Source organism: Acartia tonsa, chromosome 12 (genome assembly GCF_053477335.1).
Source record: "Acartia tonsa isolate MP-2025a chromosome 12, ASM5347733v1, whole genome shotgun sequence".
Lineage (NCBI taxonomy): Eukaryota > Metazoa > Arthropoda > Copepoda > Calanoida > Acartiidae > Acartia > Acartia tonsa.
Genome location: NC_137271.1, coordinates 21,702,371 through 21,728,935, shown reverse-complemented (window position 1 = coordinate 21,728,935; position 26,565 = coordinate 21,702,371). Strand labels below are relative to the sequence as shown.

Here is a 26,565-nt window from a genome sequence, read left to right as displayed (position 1 = left end):
ATTTGAATTAGGTACCCGAAGCTACTCTATCATTTAATTCGTGTCCGTTGGTTTTCATTACACTATTTTACTTTTTATATGCTATATTTTGCTACAAACTTGTGGTACATTTCAGCTTTGTTGGGGTAGTTTTAGGCTATTTTCCTACTCTTTGCTCTCTATCTCTCTCTCTTTCTCTCTCTCTCTCTCTCTCTCTCTCTCTCTCTCTCTCTCTCTCTCTCTCTCTCTCTCTCTCTCTCTCTCTCTCTCTTTCACTCGCTCTCACCATCTCTCGCAGTCTGTCTGTCTCTCTATCTATCTCCCTCTCTCTTTCTCATTATCTCTCTCTACATCACTCTTTATAACCCTGTCTTTATATTTTTCTTACTATTTCCATTTTTTTTATTTCATATTTATCTAAAACCACTTTTGTAATCAAATATGTTTGAATAAAATGAGTATGACAACATCCATGCGCGCACAGCTTAACAAAATAAACAATAAAAGGACCAACAAAACAAGGATGGCAACATCACAAATATTTTAATAGTTATTTCTCGTATCGTATTATAAACGGCTTTCCGCGGATATAGAATGTACAATTATAAGATTAAAACTAGTTTTTTTAGCCCCGTGGTGCCGAAGGCACCGGCTAAAAAAACTGGTTTTAATCTTATGATTGTACATTTCTATACTCGTAGAAAACTGGATATAATACGATGCTAGACATAGTTTTTTCGTATGCATGAGAACCGGTTCCTATCCACCGGATTCGAATGAATACGAGAAATAAATATACCGACTTTTTATATTAATAATAACTAGAATTGCCATGGGTTCTTGATTATTCTTTGTCGTAACAGGAATTTTTAATACGATGTAAACATTCCTTCAACAATACCAGTTCTATTCCAAGCGCTATACAGACGGACAGACAAACCCTAAATGTAGAACAACACAATGTAAACTAAGTAATTCATGTAATTCAAATTAGCTTTTGTATGAGAACTTGATTTATCCCACTCAAATTGATATTGTAATTTAGAACCCATAAATCAGTTCTTTCCTCGTAGCACATAGTGGACTAATAATAAACCCACTTTGGCATAAGGGGGTAGGGGTTTTAATGAAGTGGAAAGGGGAATTCTTTCGGTGTTTCCCTCAAAATATAAGTAAAAATAAATTAAAAATAATGGAGGGGGGTGGGGGGCCGAGGGGGTCATTGTGTCTAACCCTTGCAGTACCCAATCAAACCTAACCTAATTTGTCTTAAAGAAATAAACAAACAATATAAAAATCACTCACTCTCTCATTATTTTGATTTTATTTCATAATAAAATGAGGGCATTTTGAGGAATTCTACATCCCTTCTTACAATGTTTCTACAAAAAAAATCTGGACTGGTAGGTTATCCGAATGATAAGGCTTTTTTATTTTGATGATACTTAGTTTTTTAGCCCTCGGGTGGCCCTAAGCTAGCCTTGTTGGGCTACACATTTATAAGTTCTTGGTAATTTTTTTCAATATTCCTTGTTGCACCAATTATGGAAAGAATTGTACTGATTCAAAGATATTTATGAAAAAAGTTTAAAATTTTCTCTTTCTTAAATAGTCATTTTTAGTAGCGAAGCTACTCTATTATTCACTATGTCCGTCCGTCCGTCAGTCAGTCAGTCAGTCAGTCCGTCCGTAACGCTATGGGGGAAACGTGATTTTCTCGGCCCCTATTCAAGATAGACAGCTGAAATTTTTAGTGAAGATTCATATGACATATGCCCATCTAATCTATACATTGTTTTGTCCGTCTGTCTGTTATTTGGGGTGCTAGATCGATTCCTAGATTTTTACGTTTTTGTAATTTTCTCGATTCCTGTTTAAGATAAATGGCTGGAATTTTCAGGGATTGAATAAATTTAGATTTTACATATTTCGATTAAGTTTTATTTAGATGCCTTTATTGGTTGGGGTGCTAGATCGATTCCTAGATTTTTAAGTTTTCATGATTTTTTCAATCCCTATACAAGATAGACAGTTGAAATTTTCGGGGATTGAACAAGTTTACTTTATACATAATTCCACCTACTTTTATTAAGATACCTTTATTGGTTAGGGTGCTAGATCGATTCCTAGTTTTTCAAGTTTTTGTGATTTTCTCAACTCCTGTTCAAGATAAACGGTTGGATTTTTTAGTGATTAATTAAGTCAACATTCTTCATATTTTGACCAAGATTTTTAAAGACTTACTTTTTTTGGGGTGCTAAATCGAATTTTAGATTTTAACGTTTTTTCTTATTAGCTTAATGCTTCAAAAAAACATTATACAATATACATTTTAAAAGGTTTCGTGATTTTTGTTATTGAAGTTTTTATTACATACTCTATAGATCATTTCCAGTTGTCTATTTATAGTTTTTGAGCTTCGCTACTTATGGATGTTGTCATCCTTGTTCTGTTTAGTAATCTACTTATGAATATATAAACAAGGATGATAACTTTCAAAAGAGCTACGCTCTAAATCATATACTAAAAAAAGGACAGTTAACACAGTGTGATCTTTTGCCAAAAAACGGGACATTAAGGGTAGACAAAAGTAAACATCAATAAAAAAGCTTGTATTTGACGAAATGATGTAATTTCTTTTGCTTTAACTCAAAAATAAAATAAATTTTGCTCCTTTAAACTCTATTGTGCATTTGGTAAGTACGTCTGGCGGTTTTGGAGGAGCGAAGCTGCCCAATTTTTAAAAAATCTATAAACTTTCATAACTTTAGTTAGGATAGGAATATTTTAACAAAATAAACGTCTATGTAAATATTTCTTCAATGCAAACAATGTTTGTGAACATGAATATAGCGTCAGGTGTCTGAAAAGTACCTCAATCAAAAATTATTTTCATAAGATGAACATAAATGTATTTTTTGTTGCTTTGAAAAAATTGTGTAAAAAAATCTGGAAAATCATCAAAACTGAAAAGAAATTTTTCACTACCTTTTTTAAAAATGGCATAAATCCGCCAAAAATGAATATTTTTTAAAAATTTCTTTTCTAGCTGTCTACTTACAGCCATTATTAATTCCTAGGATAGATAAAAGTCAATTTTAAATTTTTTGGATGTCCCACTGGATCCCACTGTGGTTAAGTAGCAAAGCAATACAGGAAGGGAGGGGATATCTGGCTGTTTATTACACTAGTCCCCAAAGTTTTATATTAACGTTTTCTTATCCGTTGGCTTAATAACTTTGGAGACTATAATTGAATTTTGATTTGTTTGTGTCCCAACGTCACAACCACTGATTGTAATCTACAGAAGAGTAATTTTTTGAATAATCATTGGGGATTTACATCAATTTATCGGCCACTGCCTTATCCCTTTAGGTCCCTGACAGCAATAGGTAAATGTTTAGCATGTATTATCAATAAATCATCGAATGTGACGTCTTTGTTAGTTAGCTAGTTGAATTGTGCTTTACAATTTTTTTATAGCTGACTATAAGAAAGAAAGATATAACGTTAGGTGCTCTTAAAAGATGGACAAAGGACGGTTTTACCCTATTTATAGAATAATCCTTCATTTTGTGGTTCCCAAATTGCTGGTTTGTTGTTCTAAGAATTTACTAACTGTAAGAAAGCCTCGCTTTCAGAAAATGGTTATAAATTACCATAACATACAAATTGCTTAAAATAGTATGAGTTTCTTAACATATATAAGAAAACTTACGAGAGAGGTGAACATGGACAATCCTTTGGGAAAAGTAACAGGATGTATGTGTGTGGCTCTCTGTGTGTACCAAAGAATATCGCTAAACGCTGAACCGATATGATTCTTCTTTACAGTGTAGCTTCTCACAAATCCTGGAAAGTCTTCCCGCAATTTTACTTTTCTTTTTAAAAGCGAAGCTTTTCTTTAATTAGGGTCGGTCCGTTCGTACGTCCGTCCGTCCGAGATAGATAGCTTTTATTCGTTCATTTAGGCAGGTTAGAATTGTCCTATCGATTTCAAATTTTGCATGATGATTCCTGTAGTAGTTAGGTACGATTCAGAAAGCGTAGCAACTCTATTATCATTACCAGAATGTCCGTTTTAAACATGTTGATTTTTCTACTTTTTTAACAACAAATTTTTATGTGATCTAGTTATCCGTTTGATCTGATTTTTTTGTATATTGATTCATGGGACAACAAAGAACAATATTATAAGCGAAGCAACTCTATAATCAAGTCCAAAAATGTAAGTATGTACAGAAACATTATCCCGTATCAAGCAGTTTTTGAACAAATTTACTTACAATTTTGCTTCGACTGTTTCGATTCTTTTATATTCTGATTATTCAGTTCAGAAACTATACAAGTGTTAATGTCCGTTTGTCCTACCGTTTCAGTGCTTCGCTTTTATGGATGTTGTCACCTTTTAAAAACTAAAATTAAATGTGGGAGAGAGATCAACTCTGTTCCACATTAAGTTCCATTAAAAGCCTCTAGAGGCGTAGCCTTTAGTCTTAAATAAAGAAGAATGGTAATACATAAAAGTTTATGATAATATTATAATTTATACTGTATTAATATACAGACAACTTAAAGAAAGATATACAGACAGTAAGAGATTGAAAGACATACAAATACACATACACATCCTTTTGGTTTCTTTAGCAAACGTATCCCTTACCATTATTACAGGGAGGGAGAGGACAATGTAGAATTAATCTACACCCTTTCCCTATGAAATATAGGCTGCGTAGGGTAGATTTTCAATAATTTGATTTTTTTTCTATTGTCCTATCCCTGTATCCCTGAGTAAGAGAAAAAACGTGCAGAAATATTTTGCAAGATAACCGCTAAATTATATTTTCATCAGCAAACTTCAGGAGTTGAGGTATAGGTAAACCTTAAGCTAAAATAAACCTGTTATACTTACCGTGTCTTTATCTGCGCCCCTAGCCTAGAGAGTACGGATGGGCCAGGAAAATAGTTAAAAAAAACCCAAGACATACCTGTATAAACCTACCCTGAAAATTACCCATTCGGACCAGCCATTGCCGATATGTTTAGCTACAAACAAAAAAATATTTTTTTTTATTTTATATTACAGAATTTATTTAAATTAGTAAGATTATTTCGTATGTAGCTTAAGATTTCAATAACTACAGAGCTGGATCTTTAAATCATTTCAGTGGTGAGCCAGATCGGGGTGAGCCAGATCGGGGTGAGCCAACTTTCCACCAATGAGAGCACAGCATTTTATGAAATGCCGCGCTGTGATTGGCTGAAATTTTGCTCACCCCGATCTGGATCACCACTAAAACGATTTAAAGATCCACCTCAGAACTTATTGAGTTTTCCTTTCTAAGGAAGCTTCATAAATTATCAACCCAATGATTTTACCTTTCCCCAAATCTCTGAAAGGAACTCAATGTAAATAAGATGAGCAAAGTGTTCTCTTTATCCGGACACAGAATTTGCCCCCCCCCCCCCACACTTTAAATTGTAGTTTTAAATAAATGTTCTTTTCTTTTCTACGAGCGATTTCTCTCGGGAGGGCAATGGGACCCTCCCCAAAAATATTTGTAAAACTTCCAAGGACCTATGAAAAGCTACATTGTATAGGAGAACCATATCGGTTCAGAGGTAATATATTTTGGGCAAAGTAGGCAGATCCATAGTGATCTATTCATGGTTACCCGGGCAGAACTGATTAGGATTTAGGTTGTTTATTGTTATAGTAATTTTAATTGTGTTTGTATCTATTATTTTTTTTTGATTTTATGACTATGTTTTCATTTTTAATGCCCAAATAAATATGTTTATGTTTAGGTAAGCGAGATTCATTGGAACAGACAAACACATAGATTTTAAAACGTTATAATTTACGTAATTTTACGTTGTTTTAAAAGGAACTCTATCAGCCAAGTTAAGGAAAAATAGCTTATTGCGTAAAATGGTGAACTTTACTGTTATCAATGAAAACAGCAAATATATAAAAAAAAATGTCATAGCATGTCCATAAAGATCTTGGAAACAACTCAAGAATTGAGTCCTTTTTTGTTGTTGAAAGTTTAGATCTTGGGCGTGCTGGAAGGGGAGTAAGAGTGTTACCCCCCCCCCCTCTCTAGGTGACCAAATCTAGTGCACGCCGCTGTATAATTCCTATTCAATATATACAAAGCTCCTCTGAATAAAAGAATTAATTAGTTAAAGCAGTTCACAACATCTTAGGTTCATCTTTGGTTTCGCTATTTCGAAACATTTTTTGTTTTGTATAAACGACGTAAAAGTTAAAAGATGAAACTTTCAGCGTAATCTTAGATATTTTTACTTTGGTTTCTTAAGACTTTTTAACAAGGACAATTAGCGCTCTTTTTGTAGCGCAGCAATAATATAAATAATGAATTTATTGCTACTTGGATCTTTCACCAGAATTTCATGTTTTCTAGTAAAGTAAAACTCGCAGCAAGCTAAAATAATGATACGCTACTAAAAAGAAAATTACTATTTATAACAAACTTGTAATGAAAAAACAAAAATTTCACTTTGATACAGTTTTTATGAAAGAGAACAAAAGACTGCGTCAATCCTATGATATAAAGCAGTAAGGTTTTTGTTCTGAAGCTTAATAGTTTGATGACTCCTGAACCGGTGATTTAGTTCTCCTTTTAAGGGAAGCTTCACATACTTTTGTTATTTCATTTTAAAATCTATGTCTAGGGATGGTTTTAGGCTATTTTCTGATCCTGGAATATATTTAGTAAGTAAAGGTGTTGTGATTTTATGAAATTCAATGGCGTCAAAAATCGCCATTCAGGTATATAACTTAACCCGTTCGTGAAAAATAAATAACAGACCAATGACCCCAAAAACACTGGTTGTGCCCTTAAAAAATCATATTTGAAAATTGTTAATTTTAGACAAATATATGATTGAAGGATTAGGTAGATGCATGTCTTGTTAAAAACACAGCTACTCTTAACTAAAGTTTGCATATCCTTCCTCCAAGGATCGGGGTAAAGGGGTGTTTACCCTCCTCATACTTCGAAACCCCCCTAACAAAAAACCTTAGATTACCCCTTACAAATCTTTGAAACCCATAATTTTACCCCCCTCAAAATAAAAAGTTTAAACTTTTACAGGTTTTTTTTTCTTACTTTTACAGGTTTTTTTCTTGTCGCGCTTTATCTGGACATAACTATCTGTTGTTTTGAACGAATATACAAAGTTCAAAAGATTCAATGTCAACCCAGAAAAATTAAGGTGTTCCTATGATATTACCAATAATAGGAATCTCTTTTTTTGTAGCGTAGTTACTCTTTCTATAATATAATAGTAAGTCCGTCTGTCTATATGAAAGTATCATACATACATAAAATATTTAGATCGAAAGAATGACAAATTTTTTTTGCAGGTTTTTGCAAACAACCCAAAAATTATATATTGAAGATTCGCAAAGAGAGCAGAAAATAATGAGTTAAAGAGAGAGAGAGGGGGGAGAGAGAAAGAGAGAGAGAGAGAAAGAAAAAAAAGAGAGAGAGAAAGAGAGAGAAAGAGAGAGAGAAATTTGGCAAAAATAGGTAAAAACCTTTCTTTGAATTGATTATATCAAGAGAAGAAAACGACTATGGCAATAAAATCGGATTTTTCAGATATTGAAAATGAATCAATCATTCGCTGTCCTATTTCTGTATCCCTATAGTGAGAAAGAAGGAGATAGAGTGAAAAAGAGATAGATAGAGAGAGAGAGAGAAAGAGAGAGAGGGAGAAAGAGAGAGAGATAGAGAGATTTTGCAAAAATAGGTATGAATCTTTCTTTGAATTGATTATATCAAGGGAAAAAAACGACAACGGCAATAAAATCGGATTTTTCAGATGTTGAAAATGAATTAATCATTCGCTGTTCTACTTTTGTATCCCTGTAGTGAGAAAGAAGGAGATAGAGAGGGAGAGAGAGAGAGATAGAGAGGGAGAGAGAGAGAGAGATATAGAGACGGAGAGAGAGAGAAAGAAAGAGAAAGAGAGAGAGTGAGAGAGATGATAGAGAAAGAGAAAGATATAGCGAAAATGGAAGAACTTCGCAAATTTTATGCAAAAAGAACAGTTTTAATGCAACATCTAATAAATTATAGATAAACCGTTTTGAATAACTAAAAAAGGTCAAATTAATCCCAATACATACAGTAGACAATTTTTTGTTTGTCCGTTAACAAATCAACATATTGAATTCTACATTTCAGGTAAGTTTCTTATTGGTCCAAGGATTGTTTTTTTATATCCATTTCCTAACCCTTACAAAATATATTATATTAACTATTATGTTCATAGGTAGCCCAAGATTACAACAACAAAAAATAACCTAAAGCATCCTTAAATTAATAATAAAACAGGCTAAAACCATCCATAATGAAGCTTTCTAAAACTGAGAACTCAATTGGTTCAGTGAATAGCGAAATCTTAACGGATAAACTATACTTCATTATGCATAGGATTGAAAATGCCGTTTTCCAAACTTTAGGGGTTAAAATTTTGCAATTTTTTATTTGTTTCTCATTTTCCTTAAGCATTTTAATATGTGAAGCTTTTCGTATATAAGGATCTATAAGTCTGTACATGTGTAAATCAATCATGTTTATCAGAGACAATTTTCTACGAATAAAAATATATAAAAAAAATCATAAAATTAATCTAGTTTTGTTGATCCGGGCCTTCGACCCCTTATTGCTTACAAAATTAGTTTAACATTATAAAGTTTCATTTATATATCCACAGAAATTTGTCTTTAATACTAAATTGGTAGTGTGAGTGAAACAAGGATGACAGCATCCATAAGTAGCGAAGCTCAGAAATTATGAATGTATATTAGAATATATTTACAATATACCAGTGTCATCCTATATATTTGATGAAATAGGGAAATGACAAAAACTTCAAAATCACGCAACCTTTCAAGCAAGAAAAATGAAAAATCTACGAATCGATCTAGCACCACAATTTATAAACAAATCTTTATGAAACTTGATGGAAATATGTAGAATATGAGCATATTCAATCCCTGATAATTTTAGCCGCAAATCCTGAATAGGAATTGAGAAAAGAATAGAAAACCTAAAAATCTAGGAATCGATCTAGCACCCCTATTAATATAAAAATCGTAATAAAACTTATGTAAAATGTAAATTTAAGCAATCCCTGAAAATTTCAGCCCATTATCTTAAAAAGGAGTTGAGAAAATCAGAAAAACATGAAAATGTAGGAATCGATCTAGCACCCCAAATAACAGACAGATGAACAAAACAATGTATAGATTAGATGTGCATATGTTATAAGAATCTTCACTAAAAATTTCAGCTTTCTATCTTTTATAGGAGCCGAGAAAATCACGTTTCCCCCACTTTGTCTCAGACGGACGGACATACGGACAGACGGACGGACATTTCGAATTATAGAGTAGCTTCGCTACTAAAAAACATAATTATGAACATATACCGATTAAATATTAGCTGCGCTCCGGATAAAAGATAGCAATTTATTGATAAAGGGAAGTAAAATTTAATAAAAAGGAAAAATATAAAAGAAAAAAATCAGATAACTTTTTAAAAAGTTAATTATGAAAATTTAAAAAAATATTTATGTTTGCTTTATAATCATTTTCAGTATGGTTTCGAAACCGAGCAATGTCCGCTGGATTAGAACCGGTTTTTAGCAATACGGAAAAATAATATGTATCGTATTACGAACAATATTTCACAAATATCAAAGTAAAAATCATAAAATTTAAATTATTTTTGTTAGCCACAGCTTTGGGCCCCTCAGGGTCAACAAAACTGGTTTAAATATTAGATTTTAAATTTTTAATAAAACTAAAATAAGTTTTGTAATAAATTAATTTAACCTTTTTTAAGTTTAAATACAGCTATCATATATGTTTTGTTAATAACTTTGGGGACTTTTACTGAATTTGGATTTATTCAGTGTCCAAACGATTTAACCACTAATTGTAATATATACAGGGGTAGTGTTGAGTATCATCTTTGGGAAATTACATCAATTTATTGGCCATAGTCGTATTCCTTTGATCCTTGAATAATATAGGTCTAATTAGGCTTTTAATGAAATTTTAATATAAGACTTTCTAAAACAAAACGCAAGATTATAAAATATGAGAGGAAAAATCCTAAAAGCTAAGTGCCTATCCCCTCCCCGCAAATAACCGCAATAGGTGATGTGTGTGTAATTTTCCAATTTCCGTTTAACGAGAACCAATCAAATTACAAGTTTCTATAAAACAGTAGAATATTTGAGTAGTGGGGTATGAGATAATTAAAAAGATAGTTCGCAAAAATGATTTTTAGGGGTTAAATTCACTATTTTGTAAAATCCAAGGACAAAGCTCTTTATAGTGCTTATAAAAAGTGGATAAATTTTAAAACTTTTGGCCGAAGTTTCCCGAATAATTTCATATTAGAATAGGCCATTATTTTAATATGACGTCATTCGGGATTTTTCGATCAAATTTTTAAAAAATCATGTTCTTTTTAAAAGACCTCCTCTTTTATTGGCATTTTTGTCTAAACACCTAAAAATGAAAATTTCCCTAATTCTTTAATCATGATTTCTTACTTTATATGATAGAGATATTATTAAAAAGATAACTGGGTGCTAAAATAACTTGTTTACTGGTTGCGTAGCTTCTATACAAGTTTACAGAATCATTGTAGCATTTTTATACATTTTGGAATTGATTATAGGGGCCATATTCATTAAGCTATAAAAATTGGAAAGAATTTTAATGAATATAATAGATTTGAAATCTGCATAAAATTTTAAGGAATTTTTATAAAATTCGTTTTTTGTATAATTATTTATCTATAAGCGCAAATACAAATTAAGTTAAATAATTTTGACTTCTGTGATTGGTGGATTGAAAACTATCTGCGCCCTGATTGGAGAAGCTTAAGTGACGTACATCATTCAACCAATTAGAGCGCAGGTAGTTTCCAATCCACCTATCCTATTGGTCAAAATTTATTAACTTAAATTGGATTTGCACTTTTAAATAATGAATTATATAAAAAACGAATTTTATAAAAAAATCCTTAAAATTGTATGCAGATTTCAAATCTATTATATTCATTAAAATTCTTTCCAATTTTTATAGCTTAATATTCATGTATTATTAACAGTTATACACCTAGCGTATATTAAAGAAAGTTAATAGAATACCCTAAAAAATTCTAAGACCTGAGGTGGATTCTTAAAAAAATTGCCCCACTAATCGCTTAGTGGGGCAAAATTGTTTTCGTGAAAAATCCTCCAAAATCACATTAAAAATCTACAAAAATTAAATAAAATCTTATGTTAATATTCCTTCTATGATTTTGTTTAATTTTTGTAGATTTTTAATGTGATTTTGGTGGATTTTCACGAAAACAATTATGCCCCACTAAGCGATTAGTGGGGCAATTTTTTTTTAAGAATCTACCTCTGAAGCTTTCCTATAATGAAGAACTCGGTACTGTGGACAGCGAGATCTTAATGGACAAATAAAATCACTGTTTTATATAATAGGATTCACTAAGCTGACATATTAATGATTTGCTAAAAGTGCAATTTTGTCTGGTATTATTCTAGTTAGCTGCAAGCATCACTTTATCAGAGTACATGAAAATCTGGTGCAACATCCAAGTAATAATATATCGATTAATTCAAAATTCAAAAAGCGTAGTAACTCTATAATTCAAGAAAAAACGTCCTACCTTTCAACATCTTTGACGTACAGTCCCTTGTAATCTGCACTGAAACTTTTACTCCGAAAGGGCTTGGACCTAAAAGTAGATTATTTATAAAAAAAAACAAGAATGATTATTTCCATGTATATAATCTTTCTGTTGCATTAAAAACTGATTAGCATTTCGTCGAAGGTATAAGGTATAACCAACAAGCAAAATAAATCTGAAATAGTATTTCGGGGGGAGGGGGGGCAAATGGAGAGGTCGTCAATTTTACGATGTGTTGCCCCCGAACGACAGCTGAAAAACACGTATAGGTTTCGTGATTTTTTTCAGAATTAATTTCGTTATTGGTATACGCTGATTTCGTCGTATTTTTATAGTACATTTTCTCCTATTTCTAGCCCCTGCGGGGCAATCATTAACAATGTTAATTTAACGCATACTTAACCTGACATAACCTAAAAAAGCCACCAAAAGCTACTATGAAAATATGAAGAAACCCGCGTTTCGTAGCAAAACTGGAAAAAATATAATTTATTCATTTTCATATTCGCGGGCAATTGTCCTAAAACTAAAAATACCCTACCTGACATAAGCCGCATCTGAGAGACTGCGTCGGATTGGCTTGCTCGGCGAATATTTCTTCTTTTTAGCAGTTTTACCATCGCCCCCTCCTTTGGTTGAATTACGTTCTTGTTCTTCTTTGTTGTGTGAGGTCCGTGGGTAATGCCCAGTGGTGGGTATTGTGTCTAAATCTTTGATTAAATGATCTTAAAAGCATAAATTCTCTGTTATTAGAGGTAAGAAAAAAACAATTTGAATAAACTCTGACGACTATATAATATTAAATTATTCAGGTAATAGATGATTTATTTAGAAATTCAAATAAATATAAACAAATCTGCATGTATAATTGATTATTATAACTTATTTTTAGCAATATGAAGCATATTCTTATAATGACATTATAACTTTTTTTTTTTTTTTTTTGGGGGGGGGTGTTATTTTTTCAAAGAACAAATCTTTTATGGGTTTATACACCCTGCTTTAAGATGGCTTTTAAAGACTTTCATGAAGCTTTCCTATCAATTTTTTTACTCACATGATTTTAAATTAAATAATTGTATTATATACTTTGCTAAGATCAAATTCCTTTTGGGCTATTGGGTAATTTTCTTCTATTAGGACTAGCTGACACATTTCTAGCATTTTCATACAACATTTTCGTAGATTTTTGACTAGATCCATTTTGACTTTTTGTGAGACTAGTTTTTAAATCACTTTTGATTGACTTGGGACTATTTAGTCCTATGGTAGATAGAGGTATAAATCCTGTGCTGTTTTGTCCTAACGAGCTGATAGGACTGAATCTAGGGCCCCTTGAGGTGGCTACTGACGGACTGTAGGACAGCTGCCGTTTTGCTTTATTCTGTTAAGTTTAGGGATAGGTTAATAGCGAAATCATTTAATAGACTTCAGGAAGGCAGCGTTAATTATACTGATCCCAAAGATTTATAAATATGTTCTCTTATTCGTTGACTTTAGCCATTTAGAAACTTTTCTTATGTCTTGATTAAGTTGCTTAAACTAGCAGTGCATAATATGCCTCAACCATTATTTTGATATACAAAAGGGGTAATTTTGTTTATCATGATTGACAATCCCAGGTAAAGGGACAAAGAGATTTTTTAGTTTCAAATAAGAACTGTAAAGTTATTCCGCTATTAACCATCCCCTCCCTTAATTAGACTTGGACTGGGGGAGGTATGGTGGGGATGGTGCTGGCCGCTAGGGGGAATCGTTGGCACAACTTTGGCGAATTTGGCCTGTATTCGATCTTGTCGCCTTCTGGTGTCCCTGAAAAAAATAATTAGTTATATGAAACACTGCGTCATAACAAAAGACGTTAAAATGGTTCCTACTGCTTCTAAGTATCAATACTGTAAATCCTGGAATGTCTTAGCCAAAACAGACGCAACACATTACCATGCACAGTAAGAAATTCTTGACAAAGTCATGCAATCAAAGAGTTGGTTGTCATTAGGACGTTTCTAGAGGCTCTGTTTGTCAAGGGAGGGGGGATAAAGTGAACAATAATAAAAAAGCGTAAAATCATCCCGGGACCAATGAAAAGCTTCACTAAAAGAACAACTTAAATGGTTCAGTGGTTAACGAGATCTGAACCAGCAAACAACCAAAAACCTTACTTAAAAAATAGTGTTTTACAACGATGTTTCTATATTCAACGTTAAAGTTACTTTTCAGGTCTCTAATTGGTAGAAATTGGGAGTAGATTATTTTATCTTCCATTTACATATCCATGATATAAAGAATAGTTAAACTAATAACCCTCTGGTGATCATATTAGGAGGAGATTATTTTATTTTCTATATACATATCCATGATATAAAGAATGATTAAACTAATAACTCTATGGTGATCATATTAGGAGGAGATTATTTTATCTTCTATATACATATCCATGATATAAAGAATAGTTAAACTAATAGTAATAACCCTATGGTGATCATATTAGGGGGAGATTATTTTATCTTTTATATACATATCCATGATATAAAGAATAGTTAAACTAATAACTCTATGGTGATCATACTAGGAGGAGATTATTTTATCTTCTATATACATATCCATGATATAAAGAATAGCTTAACTAATAACTCTATGGTGATCATATTAGGGGGAGATTATTTTATCTTCTATATACATATCCATGATACAAAAAAAACAGTTAAACTAATAACCCTCTGGTGATCATATTAGGAGGAGATTGTTTTATCTTCTATATACATATCCATGATATAAAGAACAGTTAAACTAATAACCCTCTGGTGATCATATTAGGAGGAGATTGTTTTATCTTCTATATACATATCCATGATATAAAGAATAGTTAAACTAATAACTCTATGGTGATCATATTAGGAGGAGATTATTTTATCTTTTATATACATATCCATGATATAAAGAATAGTTAAACTAATAACCCTATGGTGATCATATTAGGGGGAGATTGTTTTATCTTCTATATACATATCCATGATATAAAGAATAGTTAAACTAATAACCCTCTGGTGATCATATTAGGGGGAGATTATTTTATCATCTATATACATATCCATGATATAAAGAACAGTTAAACTAATAACTCTATGGTGATCATACTAGGAGGAGATTATTTTATCTTCTATATACATATCCATGATATAAAGAATAGATAAACTAATAACCCTATGGTGATCATATTAGGAGGAGATTGTTTTATCTTCTATATACATATCCATGATATAAAGAATAGTTAAACTAATAACCCTCTGGTGATCATATTAGGGGGAGATTATTTTATCATCTATATACATATCCATGATATAAAGAACAGTTAAACTAATAACTCTATGGTGATCATACTAGGAGGAGATTATTTTATCTTCTATATACATATCCATGATATAAAGAATAGATAAACTAATAACCCTATGGTGATCATATTAGGAGGAGATTGTTTTATCTTCTATATACATATCCATGATATAAAGAATAGTTAAACTAATAACCCTCTGGTGATCATATTAGGGGGAGATTATTTTATCTTCTATATACATATCCATGATATAAAGAACAGTTAAACTAATAACCCTCTGGTGATCATATTAGGGGGAGATTATTTTATCTTCTATATACATATCCATGATACAAAAAACAGTTAAACTAATAACCCTATGGTGATCATATTAGGAGGAGATTATTTTATCTTCTATATACATATCCATGATATAAAGAACAGTTAAACTAATAACCCTATGGTGATCATATTAGGGGGAGATTATTTTATCTTCTATATACATATCCATGATATAAAGAACAGTTAAACTAATAACCCTCTGGTGATCGCTCCCTTTCAAGAAAAAAGAGACTAGAAAAATAAACTGAACATGAGAAAACGAAACAAATGAACAAAACCCACAAAATATTTAAGATAACAAATGCAATAACGTGTTAATTAACTAGTTCTTTATTAATGTTTAATTAAATCTAAGAATAATTAAATGTTACAAAGACCTATGTAAAGCTTCCCTTAAAAGAAGAACTCAATTAGTTCTAACTTAAGCTACATTCAAAATAATCCCTACTACTTCATATGCTAGGATTTAAAGATTAAATTGCTTAATTCATTTTTGTCTTTTTACTTATTCTTAAACTCCCGAACACCCCTCACCCATTTAATCCCCCTCCCAAATATTTTCTTGGAGAGGTTAAAAGATCATGAAAAATCCCCTATCTCTTTTTATCAATACTCTCTATTTTTCCATCTTTCTTTCTCTTTTACTTGATATTTTCCCCCACCCTTCTCTCTTTCTCTCTCCTGCATGCAATGAAATGATATGTTTTAAATTCTTTGACAAATTTTTAATATCAAAGCTGCTATATATTTCGCTTAAAATCTAATTTGGTTTATTATTACTTGGATGTTGCACCAGATTTTTATGTGCTCCGACAAAGTAATGTTCGCAGCTGGATGAAATAACGATACTCCCATCCACCCCCTTTACCTTATTTCTAAAATTCCTACTGAATGCACGAACTGACCAAGGAATAGCAGCTAAATTGACGACAAATTTTCCTCTGTCAATATATCCTCTTATATCCAATATCCATTTAGATCCCATATTAATGTTTAATGTTTTACTATTGCAAACAAGCAACCCTTTGATTGCAAAAACTTGATCACTTAGTCTGAATGATAATGAGTTGGGCCTGAGTGTTTATAGGCTAAGACATTTCTTATCTCTTAGTATTAGAGTTGCAGAATTGTATACAATGCTTAACATCTTCAGTTTGACGAAGTTCGAGATTTTTCACATGCTTAATGCTTAAAGCTGATATGATCTATGTATATGAAACAAATGTATGTTTATAATTTTCATTTAAACATTTATTTTAATATTTTTCTATATTTTTATGTAATATAGTTTTCTGTCATAAATATTCATATTTTTTGTTGTTATTGGTGCGCTACTTTGTGGTTACAATCATCCTTGTTAATATTGATGTTTAACAGAACAAAAAAAAAAAGAAACATGGAATTTTTTAAACATAGACCATTTAATACATAGAATTCTGGGCTTAGTGCCTAGCTGAACACTGAAAACTCTCCCACTCATTCAAAATATACGGGACGGGGGTTGTTTTTCGTTGGATTGTTGATTGGTTTAGGTAACTTTAGGTTGGATTATATAGGGAACTGGTAAGACTTGCAAAGTTAGAGCCTAGATAGAACAAGGACAATTGTGTTCAAACTTTGCGTGGCAATAATACCGACACACAGAAAACTGTCCCGAATTTGTATTAATTTTGAGGAACAAGACTCCAGTTACGTCATATTTTTCTTTCCCGAAAAAGGGAAGGGGGAAAGAAAAAAAAGGGAAAGGGGGAAGAAAAAAGAGATGGGAGAAAAGGGGGTTTTCCCCATCTCTTTTGAAGAGATTTTCTTCCCCCCTTCCCTTTTTCGGGAAAGAAAACTATGACGTCACTGGAGTCTTGTTCCTCAAAATTAATACAAATTCGGGACAGTTTTCTGTGTGTCAATAATACCTATTAATGTCATGCTATTAAAGATAGACCTCCTGAAATTTTTCATGAAGATTCCCTGTGCCAATGAGCTTACAGAATATAATTTCTCGTATTCATTCGAATCCGGTGGATAGGAACCGGTTCTCATCCATACGAAAAAACTATGTCTAGCATCGTATTATATCCAGTTTTCTACGAATATAGAAATGTACAATCATAAGATAAAAACCAGTTTTTTAGCCGGTGCCTCGGCACCTCGGGGCTAGAAAAACTAGTTTTAATCTTATTATTGTACATTCTATATCCGCGGAAAACCGTTTATAATACGATACGAGAAATAACTATTACTTGGTCTGTCCGTTTGTCATACAACAAAATTTAAACTTATATATTTGACTTTCTACTTTGCATCGTATTCTTCTCTCTCTTTCTTTTAAATTTTAATGGCCATTAAACATCTACTCTACAACTCCTTTTACCCATTTGTCAATTAATGATTTTGTGCTTCGCTCACATCGTATCATAGACAGCTTTCTGCAGGTATTGAAATTAAAAACTATAAGATTTAATCCAGCTTCGGTAGCCCCAAGGGGCCGAAGGCCTGGGTAACAAGACTGGTTTTAATTTCATTATTTTTATTTTAATATTTGTGGAAAATTGTCTGTAATACGCTGTATATTCGGTTTTTCAGTATTGATGAGAACTGATTCTAATTCAATGTTTTGAAGCCATACTATAATATAAATGTTCGATGTTAAAGAAAGCCTGAAAACTAAAACGACTCAACAGGAAGGGGTGGGCGGGAACAAAATTATAACAATTAGAGTGATAGATCTTCTGAAATATTGGTGGAAAGAGAGGAATGTAGATCACTTTTCAGTTAAAGTGAAACCAGAGAAAGGACCATTCTATCTTATAGAGTAGTATGTTTTTTTTCTGTAGCGAAGGATCTCGCTAACCGCTGAACCGAAGTTTGTCTACTTTTCTTTTTATAGGTTCGAGGAAGGTTTTTAACTATTTTGGGGAAGGGTTCATCCCTCCAATATAAATCGCCCCTAGCAAAAATACCCTCCTCTCGCCCCCCCCCCAAAAAAAAAAAAGTTTTTCCTTTCCCTTTTTAAAACTAAAATCTTTCAGGAGTCCCTAGAGGCCTCTAGGGGTGTAGCTGCAAGTAGATGATAAACTAATATTCCTCTATCTATTCCATAAAACAGTGAGTTGTGTGTGTGTCACGAAAGATCTCCTAAACGGCTAGATTGATCCCTACACAGGTATGAGTAAAGTTTAGGAATTTCCAAAGAAGCTTAATTAAACATAATAAATGTTACTGTCCTGTCCCTCCCCTAAGATAACTTAATATTGAAACCTATTATTTTCCTTTCTTCTTTTATATAGATTAAAGATCTCATTTTGAGAGGATTTTATATTATGCTAAAAATTGGTTTGTTTCTAAGTAGTTTTTTTTTCATAGGATAGGTTAAGCTCTAAGTTAGATCAAGTTCAGAGGTAGAAACCTGTTTATCGTAAATAGTAAATCCTCATACTAAAGTAACAGGATGTCTATCTGTTTGTTTGTACCGAAGGATCTCGCTAACCGCTGAACCGATCGGGTTCTCCTTAACAGGGTAGCTTCTCATAGAACCCGGGAAGGTTTATAACTATTATGGAGGAGGGTACCACCACCCTCCCAAGAGAAATCGCCCCTAGAAAAAAAAATATCCACCCCCCCCCCCAAAAAAAAAAACTTTTAAAAACTTTTTTTTAAATCTAAAATAAAAAAAGGCTTTTGGTTTTACATCTCCCCTCCTCTAGTGCCCCTCTAGGGGCGTAGCCGCTAGTATTATATAAAGTAGTAAGGGTTTTTTTCTCTTAAGCTAAAGCTGAGACGATTGTTTTTTTTCATCTTAAATATGCTTCGTATAGATCCTGTGATGGTTTTAGGCTATTCCATTTTAAGATTTAAATCTTGGGATGGTTTTAAGCTATCTGTATAGCCCCTCTGTCCCTTCGATTACAGAGACATTAAATGTTAGAGGCGCAACCACTAGTATATCATAAACTAAATTACTTTTTCATAAAAAAAAACTAAAAAAATTCTTATGTAATAGTAAAGAAATTATTTACTGTGATTATAGAGTAGCTACGCTTCTAATAATACCCCTGTGAAATTTAAAAATTGTACATTTTTTTGACGTTAACAGTTCATTCTTCTTTTTTTCATCAATTTATATCCGGTATTACACCACCATTTAATTTTAACATTTTCTTATATGGCGGTTTCTCTTTAAGTGCCTAGCAAGCACACACACCCCCCCCCCCCCCCTCCGAACTTACTTCGTATGAAATAAGTTGAATTAATTGGGGGGGGGGGGGTCTTCGTGTGTTGTGTTTTTACTGAGGGAGGGAGGGGGCATTGAGCTGTTTTATACAATAGTCCCTTTTATATACAGTTTTATAATAACAATTTCTTATTCGTTGGATCAACAACTTTGGGGACTTTTCTTAAATTTTGATTTGTGGGTTCATTAGGTTGAATGTCTAAACGTTTCTAAGTGCTCTGTAATGTGATATACAGGAGGTGTAACTTTTATATATCATCATTGGGGATGTACTGTGCATCAATTTATTAGCCATTGTCTTATCCCTCTAGATCCCTAGTTTTTAAAATAATATAGGTTAGGTTACATTGGATACAGGGTTATGGCCACCGTAGGGTTTACGCATGAAGAAAAACTCCCAACCTCCCCCCCCCCGGGCCCCCCACCCGCGTTATATTCAAATTATTTTAAAAACAAGGAGGGAGGGAGGTGTCTGTATTCGCTTAGCACTTAATAGGGAAAAAACCTATTACACTGAGAGGAAATATGTACTTTTAAATGCTAAAATCAGCGCTAAAATACCACACTTTTACTTTTAGATTTTTAGTTATGATACTTTTTTGGTAGAGTAACTTCTTTAAGTTGCAAATGTCGGTCTATCTGTTTATTATACATATTTTGTGTGTCAATCGCTCTATTAATTTCGCTAGTACTAACACAGACACCGTGCCCTTTGATTGAATGACTTTTTCTTGAAGTCCTAACTATGTGCAGTTAATCATATGCATCTGTTTATTGACCATTAATTTCAACCATTTACGTTTACTTATGTCATATTAGCAGCTGTAGGTAAAATCTTTAGCTATATTTGGGACAAGATTCAAACCTGTAACCTCATGGACAATATTAACATTTTACGCTACAGTGACAGGTAGAGACTGCAGGGATCAGACAATGGCCGATAAATTGTTGTACATCCCCAATAATAATTCATAAAATTACCCCCTCTGAAGATTAAAATTGGTGGTTGATACGTTTGAACACTCAACTTAATAAGTCAACCAATCAAAATTCACGCAAGTCCCTAAAGTTGTTAAGCAAACGAATAAGAAGATGTTTTTATAAAACTTTGGGGACTAGTGTAATAAATAGCCCATTGTCCCCTATATCTCTGTAGAAACTGATATTGATAGATACACGGAAGATATATCAACAAAAATAACCTGTAATGCCTCTCGTTGTTTTGATATGATGAAATGTTAAAGCTTTGACTTCGGCTTATTTTCCTAGCAGGCTTCGAATCATCTAAACCTGAAATAAAACAAGGATGAAATTGATCAAAAACAGACGCTTTAATAAAATACAGCCCTTTCAGTTCCTCGCCAAAAATTTACCCAAAAGTATCAATGATAAGAATATTTGAATGGTGAATTCCTATATAAGGAATAATTTATGTTATCAAATTGTTAAAACCCGTCTTTAAACAAAGTAGTAAGAAGTAGGGTCCTACGACAAACGCAGGAGTCCCAAACGTCGGAGTGGACAAACGCAGGAGTGGATACTTAACCTAACCTAACCTATTTTAAACCATATTTTAAGTTTTTGAAATGCATAACCCCTGCGGGGGGCTTATTTGTATATTCATAGCTTAAACTAACTTAACCTGTATAGAAATACCTACTTATAATATTATTTTAACACTCCTGCGTTTGTCCACTCCGACGTTTTGGACTTCTGCGTTTGTCCTGGAACCACAAGTAGGGTAACCGACATACATAACTAAATTATATGTCAATTATAGAGTAGCTGCGGCTCTTAATTGCATTATGTATAAAGTATTTTTATTTGTCTGTACGTTAAGATCTCGTTAACCACTGAACAAATTAAGTCCTCCATTTAAAGGAAGCTTCACATAGGTCCCGGGATGGTTTTTGGCTATATTACGTTAATTTGAGTCCAGGGATGCCCCTCCCCCGCAACTCCCCTCCGTCCTCTCATTATAATACAGAGCCCTTAGTATTATATGTATAATATTTGACATAAACCATATTGACAATTGAGAGAAAGAAAATGACAAAAATCTAGAAATCACTCTCCTTCTCTTAAATATTTATTAGCTTTCAAAATCAGAAGTGCTTTGGGGTGGTTTTAGACTATTTTCTTTTATATTCAAAGGGTTATGACAGGGCTGAAAATAGCCTAAAACCATACAGGGACCTAAAATTAAGATAACCAAAAACTATTTAAGAATCTTTAATGTAAAGGAGCACCATATCGGTTCAGCAGTTAGCGAGATTCTTCACTACAGACAAAAAAGCTTACTACTTTATATGATAGAATATGATGCTATATAATTTTACATTATTGAAATATACAAAAGTTTATATGACTGACATAATACTGAAGTTACATAAAGATTTATGTTGATATAATCACAGCAGGAAAGTTTAACCCTAGTAAAAGTGTTCATTATATGTACTTAATTTGATATATAACCATTTGTAGTACTAATTACAAACTATTTCCCTTTCCGAGACACGAATAACACATGAATTTTGGGTTAGGTGCTCCCGCAGGGGTAAAGGATGCACAATGCCATGTTTTTGCAAAATTTTCTGTAACTTGTAAACAATAACAAATATATGCATGAGTAGCACATCAATAGCAAGATACAATTAATTTGATTACAGATTTTTTTATGCAATTTATAGCTGGTTTCCCTCCAAGTGCCTAGCGAGCAACTATCCTACCATAGGCGTCCAACGGGGGGGGTAATGGGCCAAAATTTTGTGAACAATACCCCCCCCAAAAAAAAATTACCCCTACCTTGGGGGTGCCTTAGGCACCCCCAACGATTTTGGGGGGGGTATTTACCCCCCCAAACCATTTTTTTTTTGGGGGGGGGGATAATTATCCCCCCCCAAAATAAATGTTCTTTAAAAAAAAATTTTGGGGGGGGGGTATTTACCCCCCCCCCCCAAATTGAATGTTCTTAAAAAAAATTTTACTGAAAATTTTTTTTTTTGGGGGGGGAGGGAGTAATCCCCGCCTTCCCCCCCCCCCCCTAAAAAAAGTCATAGTGTGACTCGAGCCTTGAGGTGTAATATATTTTATGTTCCTTGTTTGGTCTACTAATAGTTAATGAAAAGTATATCCTAAATGGCTTTTGATAGTTTATTTTAGGATAGGTTATATTGGTTTAGGTGATTGCCCCACATGGTTAAGCAATTGGCCCCCCGCAGGGGCTAGAAATAGGAGAGAAGCTTGTGTGAAAAAAACGAAGAAACGCCCCTTAAAGAGCGTTGCCACAAAAGGGACTATACCCCAATATAGTCCAACCAGTTAAAACAGTTCTTAACCATGATAACAAAAAATTTAATAGTTTGATCATGTTTTATTTGCTTGGGCCTTTATAAGGGCTAAAACCATCCCGGGGATCTATGATGTAATTGTAAAGCACTGAAGATTCCATAAAATAGATACCTAACTAAATTAAATATTTCATTAAATAATGAAAAAGAATTTCTATAGGCGATTTCTTTTGGGAGGATGTCAGGGTGTCTCAAAACTAGTTATAAAACTTACCAGGACCTATAAGACGCTTCACTTTAAAGTTCATTGGTTAGTGAGTTAATTATTGTATTTTTATGTTCTAAAGAATGAGATACTACTATATATTTGAATAGTAGTTGCGCCCTTAGCATCTAAGAACTCGTGTTTTCTAAAGGGTAAAAAGGGAGGAGAAAAATAGCCTAAAACCACTCAAAGGATTGACCTATAATAGTGTGGAACCATCATGGGATCTATGTGAAGCTTTCCTAAAAAGGAGAACTCAGTATTAAAAGTAATGAAATCTGAAGCTATAGTCAAATAAACCTTACTTACTACTTTATGTTATAGGATAGTACGTATTAACTTAATAGATTAGGTAGGTGCTTTTTTTACATAATTAAATTACCCCCTCCAATCAAATTTTACCCCCGGGGTAAAAATTTTGGGGGGGGTAAAAAAAAATTTCGGCGCGCTTCGCGCGCCATTTTACCCCCCCCCCCAAACACGAATTACCCCCCCCCACTAAAATTTTTTTACCCCCCCCAAAAAAAAAAGCTTGGACGCCCCTGTATCCTACCCCCGTTATCTTTTTAAAAATTGAAATTGCAGGGTTGGGAAGTCCCATTTCGAAATGTAAAAAACCCTATGCGGGATATAATTATCCAAATCGAATATAGATTAATACCCCCGCCCCATTGGACATACATAGAAACAGCAGGCAGTGTGATTTCCCCACCCAAAAAAAATGAAAATATATTTATTTTATCAACACACCTCCCCCCCTCCCCTATAATATTTAACCCGAAGGATGTAATAAGATTAAGAACCTCCAACCCCCCCCCCAAAAAAAAAAAAATTTCTGGGGTGTTATTAACACTTCCAAAGGCTTTGAAACCCATAACAAATATTTTTCCACTTAGGGAAAATTATTTCAACATGTATCCTTTAATCCATGATTGTGTATTTACTCAAGCAATTTTTCAAGGGTATGTCAGGGAGTTAGGGATCAGACAATAAATGCTAAACTAATTTTCTTCTTATCTTTAATGTGTAAAACTGCCACTAATAGGATATAGATATAAGGGGAAAAGAGATTTTGATTAATTTACTCAAGATTTTCCCTCCCTTTCACCCTGATATATGTAAAGGGGGTAAATAACCTAGACCCTTAAAAATTTCTCACATTACTTTAAAGAAGCGCAGTTGCTATATAACTAAACCATTTTTCATACGTCTGACTGTCTATTTGCATAATTATAATATTCTCTTCAGACTTGTACAAGCATAAACATATGTTTGCAGTAGTTGTGCAATTTATTTTGACTACTAAACTATTTAATATTTCAAAAGTCAAAAGATTTCTGTTTTAAAGTTTTTGCTTTTAGTTTTGATTATTTAAGCTGAAATATAGTTTGCTGTTTTTCTATATTTGCTATTGTTGCTGCGTGATTATAAACATAATTGTCCTTGTTGTACTCCTTATTTTCAGACGAGAGGCACGAATTAAATTAATAATAAATTTTAACATCTTATTATCCACTATAGTTATTTGTAAACTTAAAACTTACTTGAAACAATCGTACCAGCCTTCGGTTCGACGCCAGTCATATCAATGTAAAAATCATCCAGATGTGACGGCCTACTGGCGGCCATATTGGATTTGTACACTGGAAAATCCGCAAATTCATCGGTCAGCTGTTTGTATGGTTGTTTTGACGCCAAATTTGTTGAATGTGGTGAAAAATCAGATGAATAGTCTATAACAGGCGGCAAATCAGCTGACCGACGTACAATTGGTTGAAATTCTGCTAATGGTCGCACGCTTAAAGGCAAGTCAGCTGTTTTAAATGGCGGCAACTCAGCTGACAATAGAGAGCTATGATCAGCTAATGAATTGTTGTCCGTTGACTGAGGTGTTTCTGATGATTGTATAGAGTAGTTGTCAGCTGATTGGTATCCTCTTGAGTCAGCTGATTGTGTCCGCCAGGGAACTGGTTTTTCAACTGGTCGTACACACCAGTACTTAGGCTGGGAGGCTGACAGCAGACTTAAACTAAAAAATCAATTGGTTACTTTTCTTTTTTTACTCTCTCTTTTATATTTTCTCTCTTTCCTTCTATCTCTCTCTCTCTCTATCTATATCTCTCTTTCATTTTTCTCTGCCCCTCTATCCCTTTTAATCTCTCTATCTTTTGATCTATGTATTTACCTGGTGGAGCTAAGAGTGCTAGACATCTCATAAAGGTTAGGTATCTGTGTAGCTGCTGTAGGCCCTGCAGGTTCACCAGAGTGTAGAAGTAGGGACTCTAAACTTAGCTTGGAATCCACAGGGGTTGAGTGATAGATGTCTTTTCTCCCTATAACATTTTAAATTATGTATATATGGAAGGAAATAAGGATAAAGATGTTTATCCAAAATAAATATTCCTTTTTACCCCAAATATTTACATGGGAAATAGTAATTTTCAAAGGGGCCGGACAGTATAAGACAATTTAAAACTGTAATATAACATTGTCATAAATAAATAGGATTTTGAAAGAATAGTTATTTCTCGCATCGTGTTATAAACAGCTTTCCGCGGATATAAGATGTACAATTATAAGATTAAACCACTTTTTTTAGCCCCGAGGTGCCGAAGGCATGGGCTAAAAAACTGGTTTTAATCTTTTGATTGTACATTTTTATATTCGTAGAAAGTTTGACATAATACGATGATAGACATAGGTTTTTCGTATGGATGAGAACCGGTTCCTATTCACCGGATTCGAATGAATACGAGAATAGTTATTTATCCGCGGATAGTAAAAGTAAAAAATATAAGTTATTTCCAGTTTTGATAGCACCGAGTGGTTGAAAGCAGAGGCTTGCAAAACTGGTATCAATTCTAGGATTTTTATTTTATTTTTCGTAGAAAATTGTCTAAACTATGATATTTAGGAGTGCCTTAAACCGGTTTTAATCCAGCGGATATTAATCGGTTTTGAAGCCTTATTGAAGTATATATTAATTGTTTTTGATGAAAATACTTACCATTTATTTTAAAATCTTGCTCTTCGGACTCAGAGTCAGTTTTTCCAAGGACTAAATTATTTGGTTTATTGGTAAAAATAATTTTAACTTTAGATTGCAGAGGTTGCGTGAATATTTGAAATGAAGGGTTTCGTGATTAATTATCAAGAGACTTTTCAGTTTTCTCTATTTGTCTATGGCATTGGCAAGTGACATGATACAAAAATTAAGCTGTTTTCTTTTCGGCTTCTTCTCTTTTGGGGATCCATACTAGACTCGAAGTATTTTACAGCAGAGGCAAGAAAAACATTGTTAGACGTATTTTTGCCTCTAATATGTAATCTTTATAATAAATCAATATGATGTCTCTCTCTATATCTGTCTTTGTATCAGTGGCTTGTTA

The 26,565-nt window shown here is 33.0% G+C and overlaps 2 protein-coding genes across 2 annotated transcripts in view; one reads left to right on the top strand and one right to left on the bottom strand.

The window, feature by feature from the left end:
* The window catches only part of LOC145334352 (chloride intracellular channel Clic-like), a 426,064-nt gene that overhangs the window by 322,426 nt on the left and 77,073 nt on the right, over positions 1–26,565 (top strand). The gene's annotated exons all lie outside the window — the stretch shown is intronic.
* Positions 1–26,565, bottom strand: part of LOC145333241 (uncharacterized) — a 140,836-nt gene that overhangs the window by 106,450 nt on the left and 7,821 nt on the right. Inside the window, exons 6-12 of the mRNA XM_080178378.1 lie at positions 26,184–26,234; positions 25,362–25,509; positions 24,721–25,205; positions 20,824–20,911; positions 13,423–13,550; positions 12,280–12,463; positions 11,718–11,786 (exon numbers count right to left, since the gene is read on the bottom strand). Of these exons, the coding sequence (XP_080034504.1) occupies positions 11,718–11,786; positions 12,280–12,463; positions 13,423–13,550; positions 20,824–20,911; positions 24,721–25,205; positions 25,362–25,509; positions 26,184–26,234 (1,153 nt within the window). The remainder of the gene's footprint in view (positions 1–11,717; positions 11,787–12,279; positions 12,464–13,422; positions 13,551–20,823; positions 20,912–24,720; positions 25,206–25,361; positions 25,510–26,183; positions 26,235–26,565) is intronic.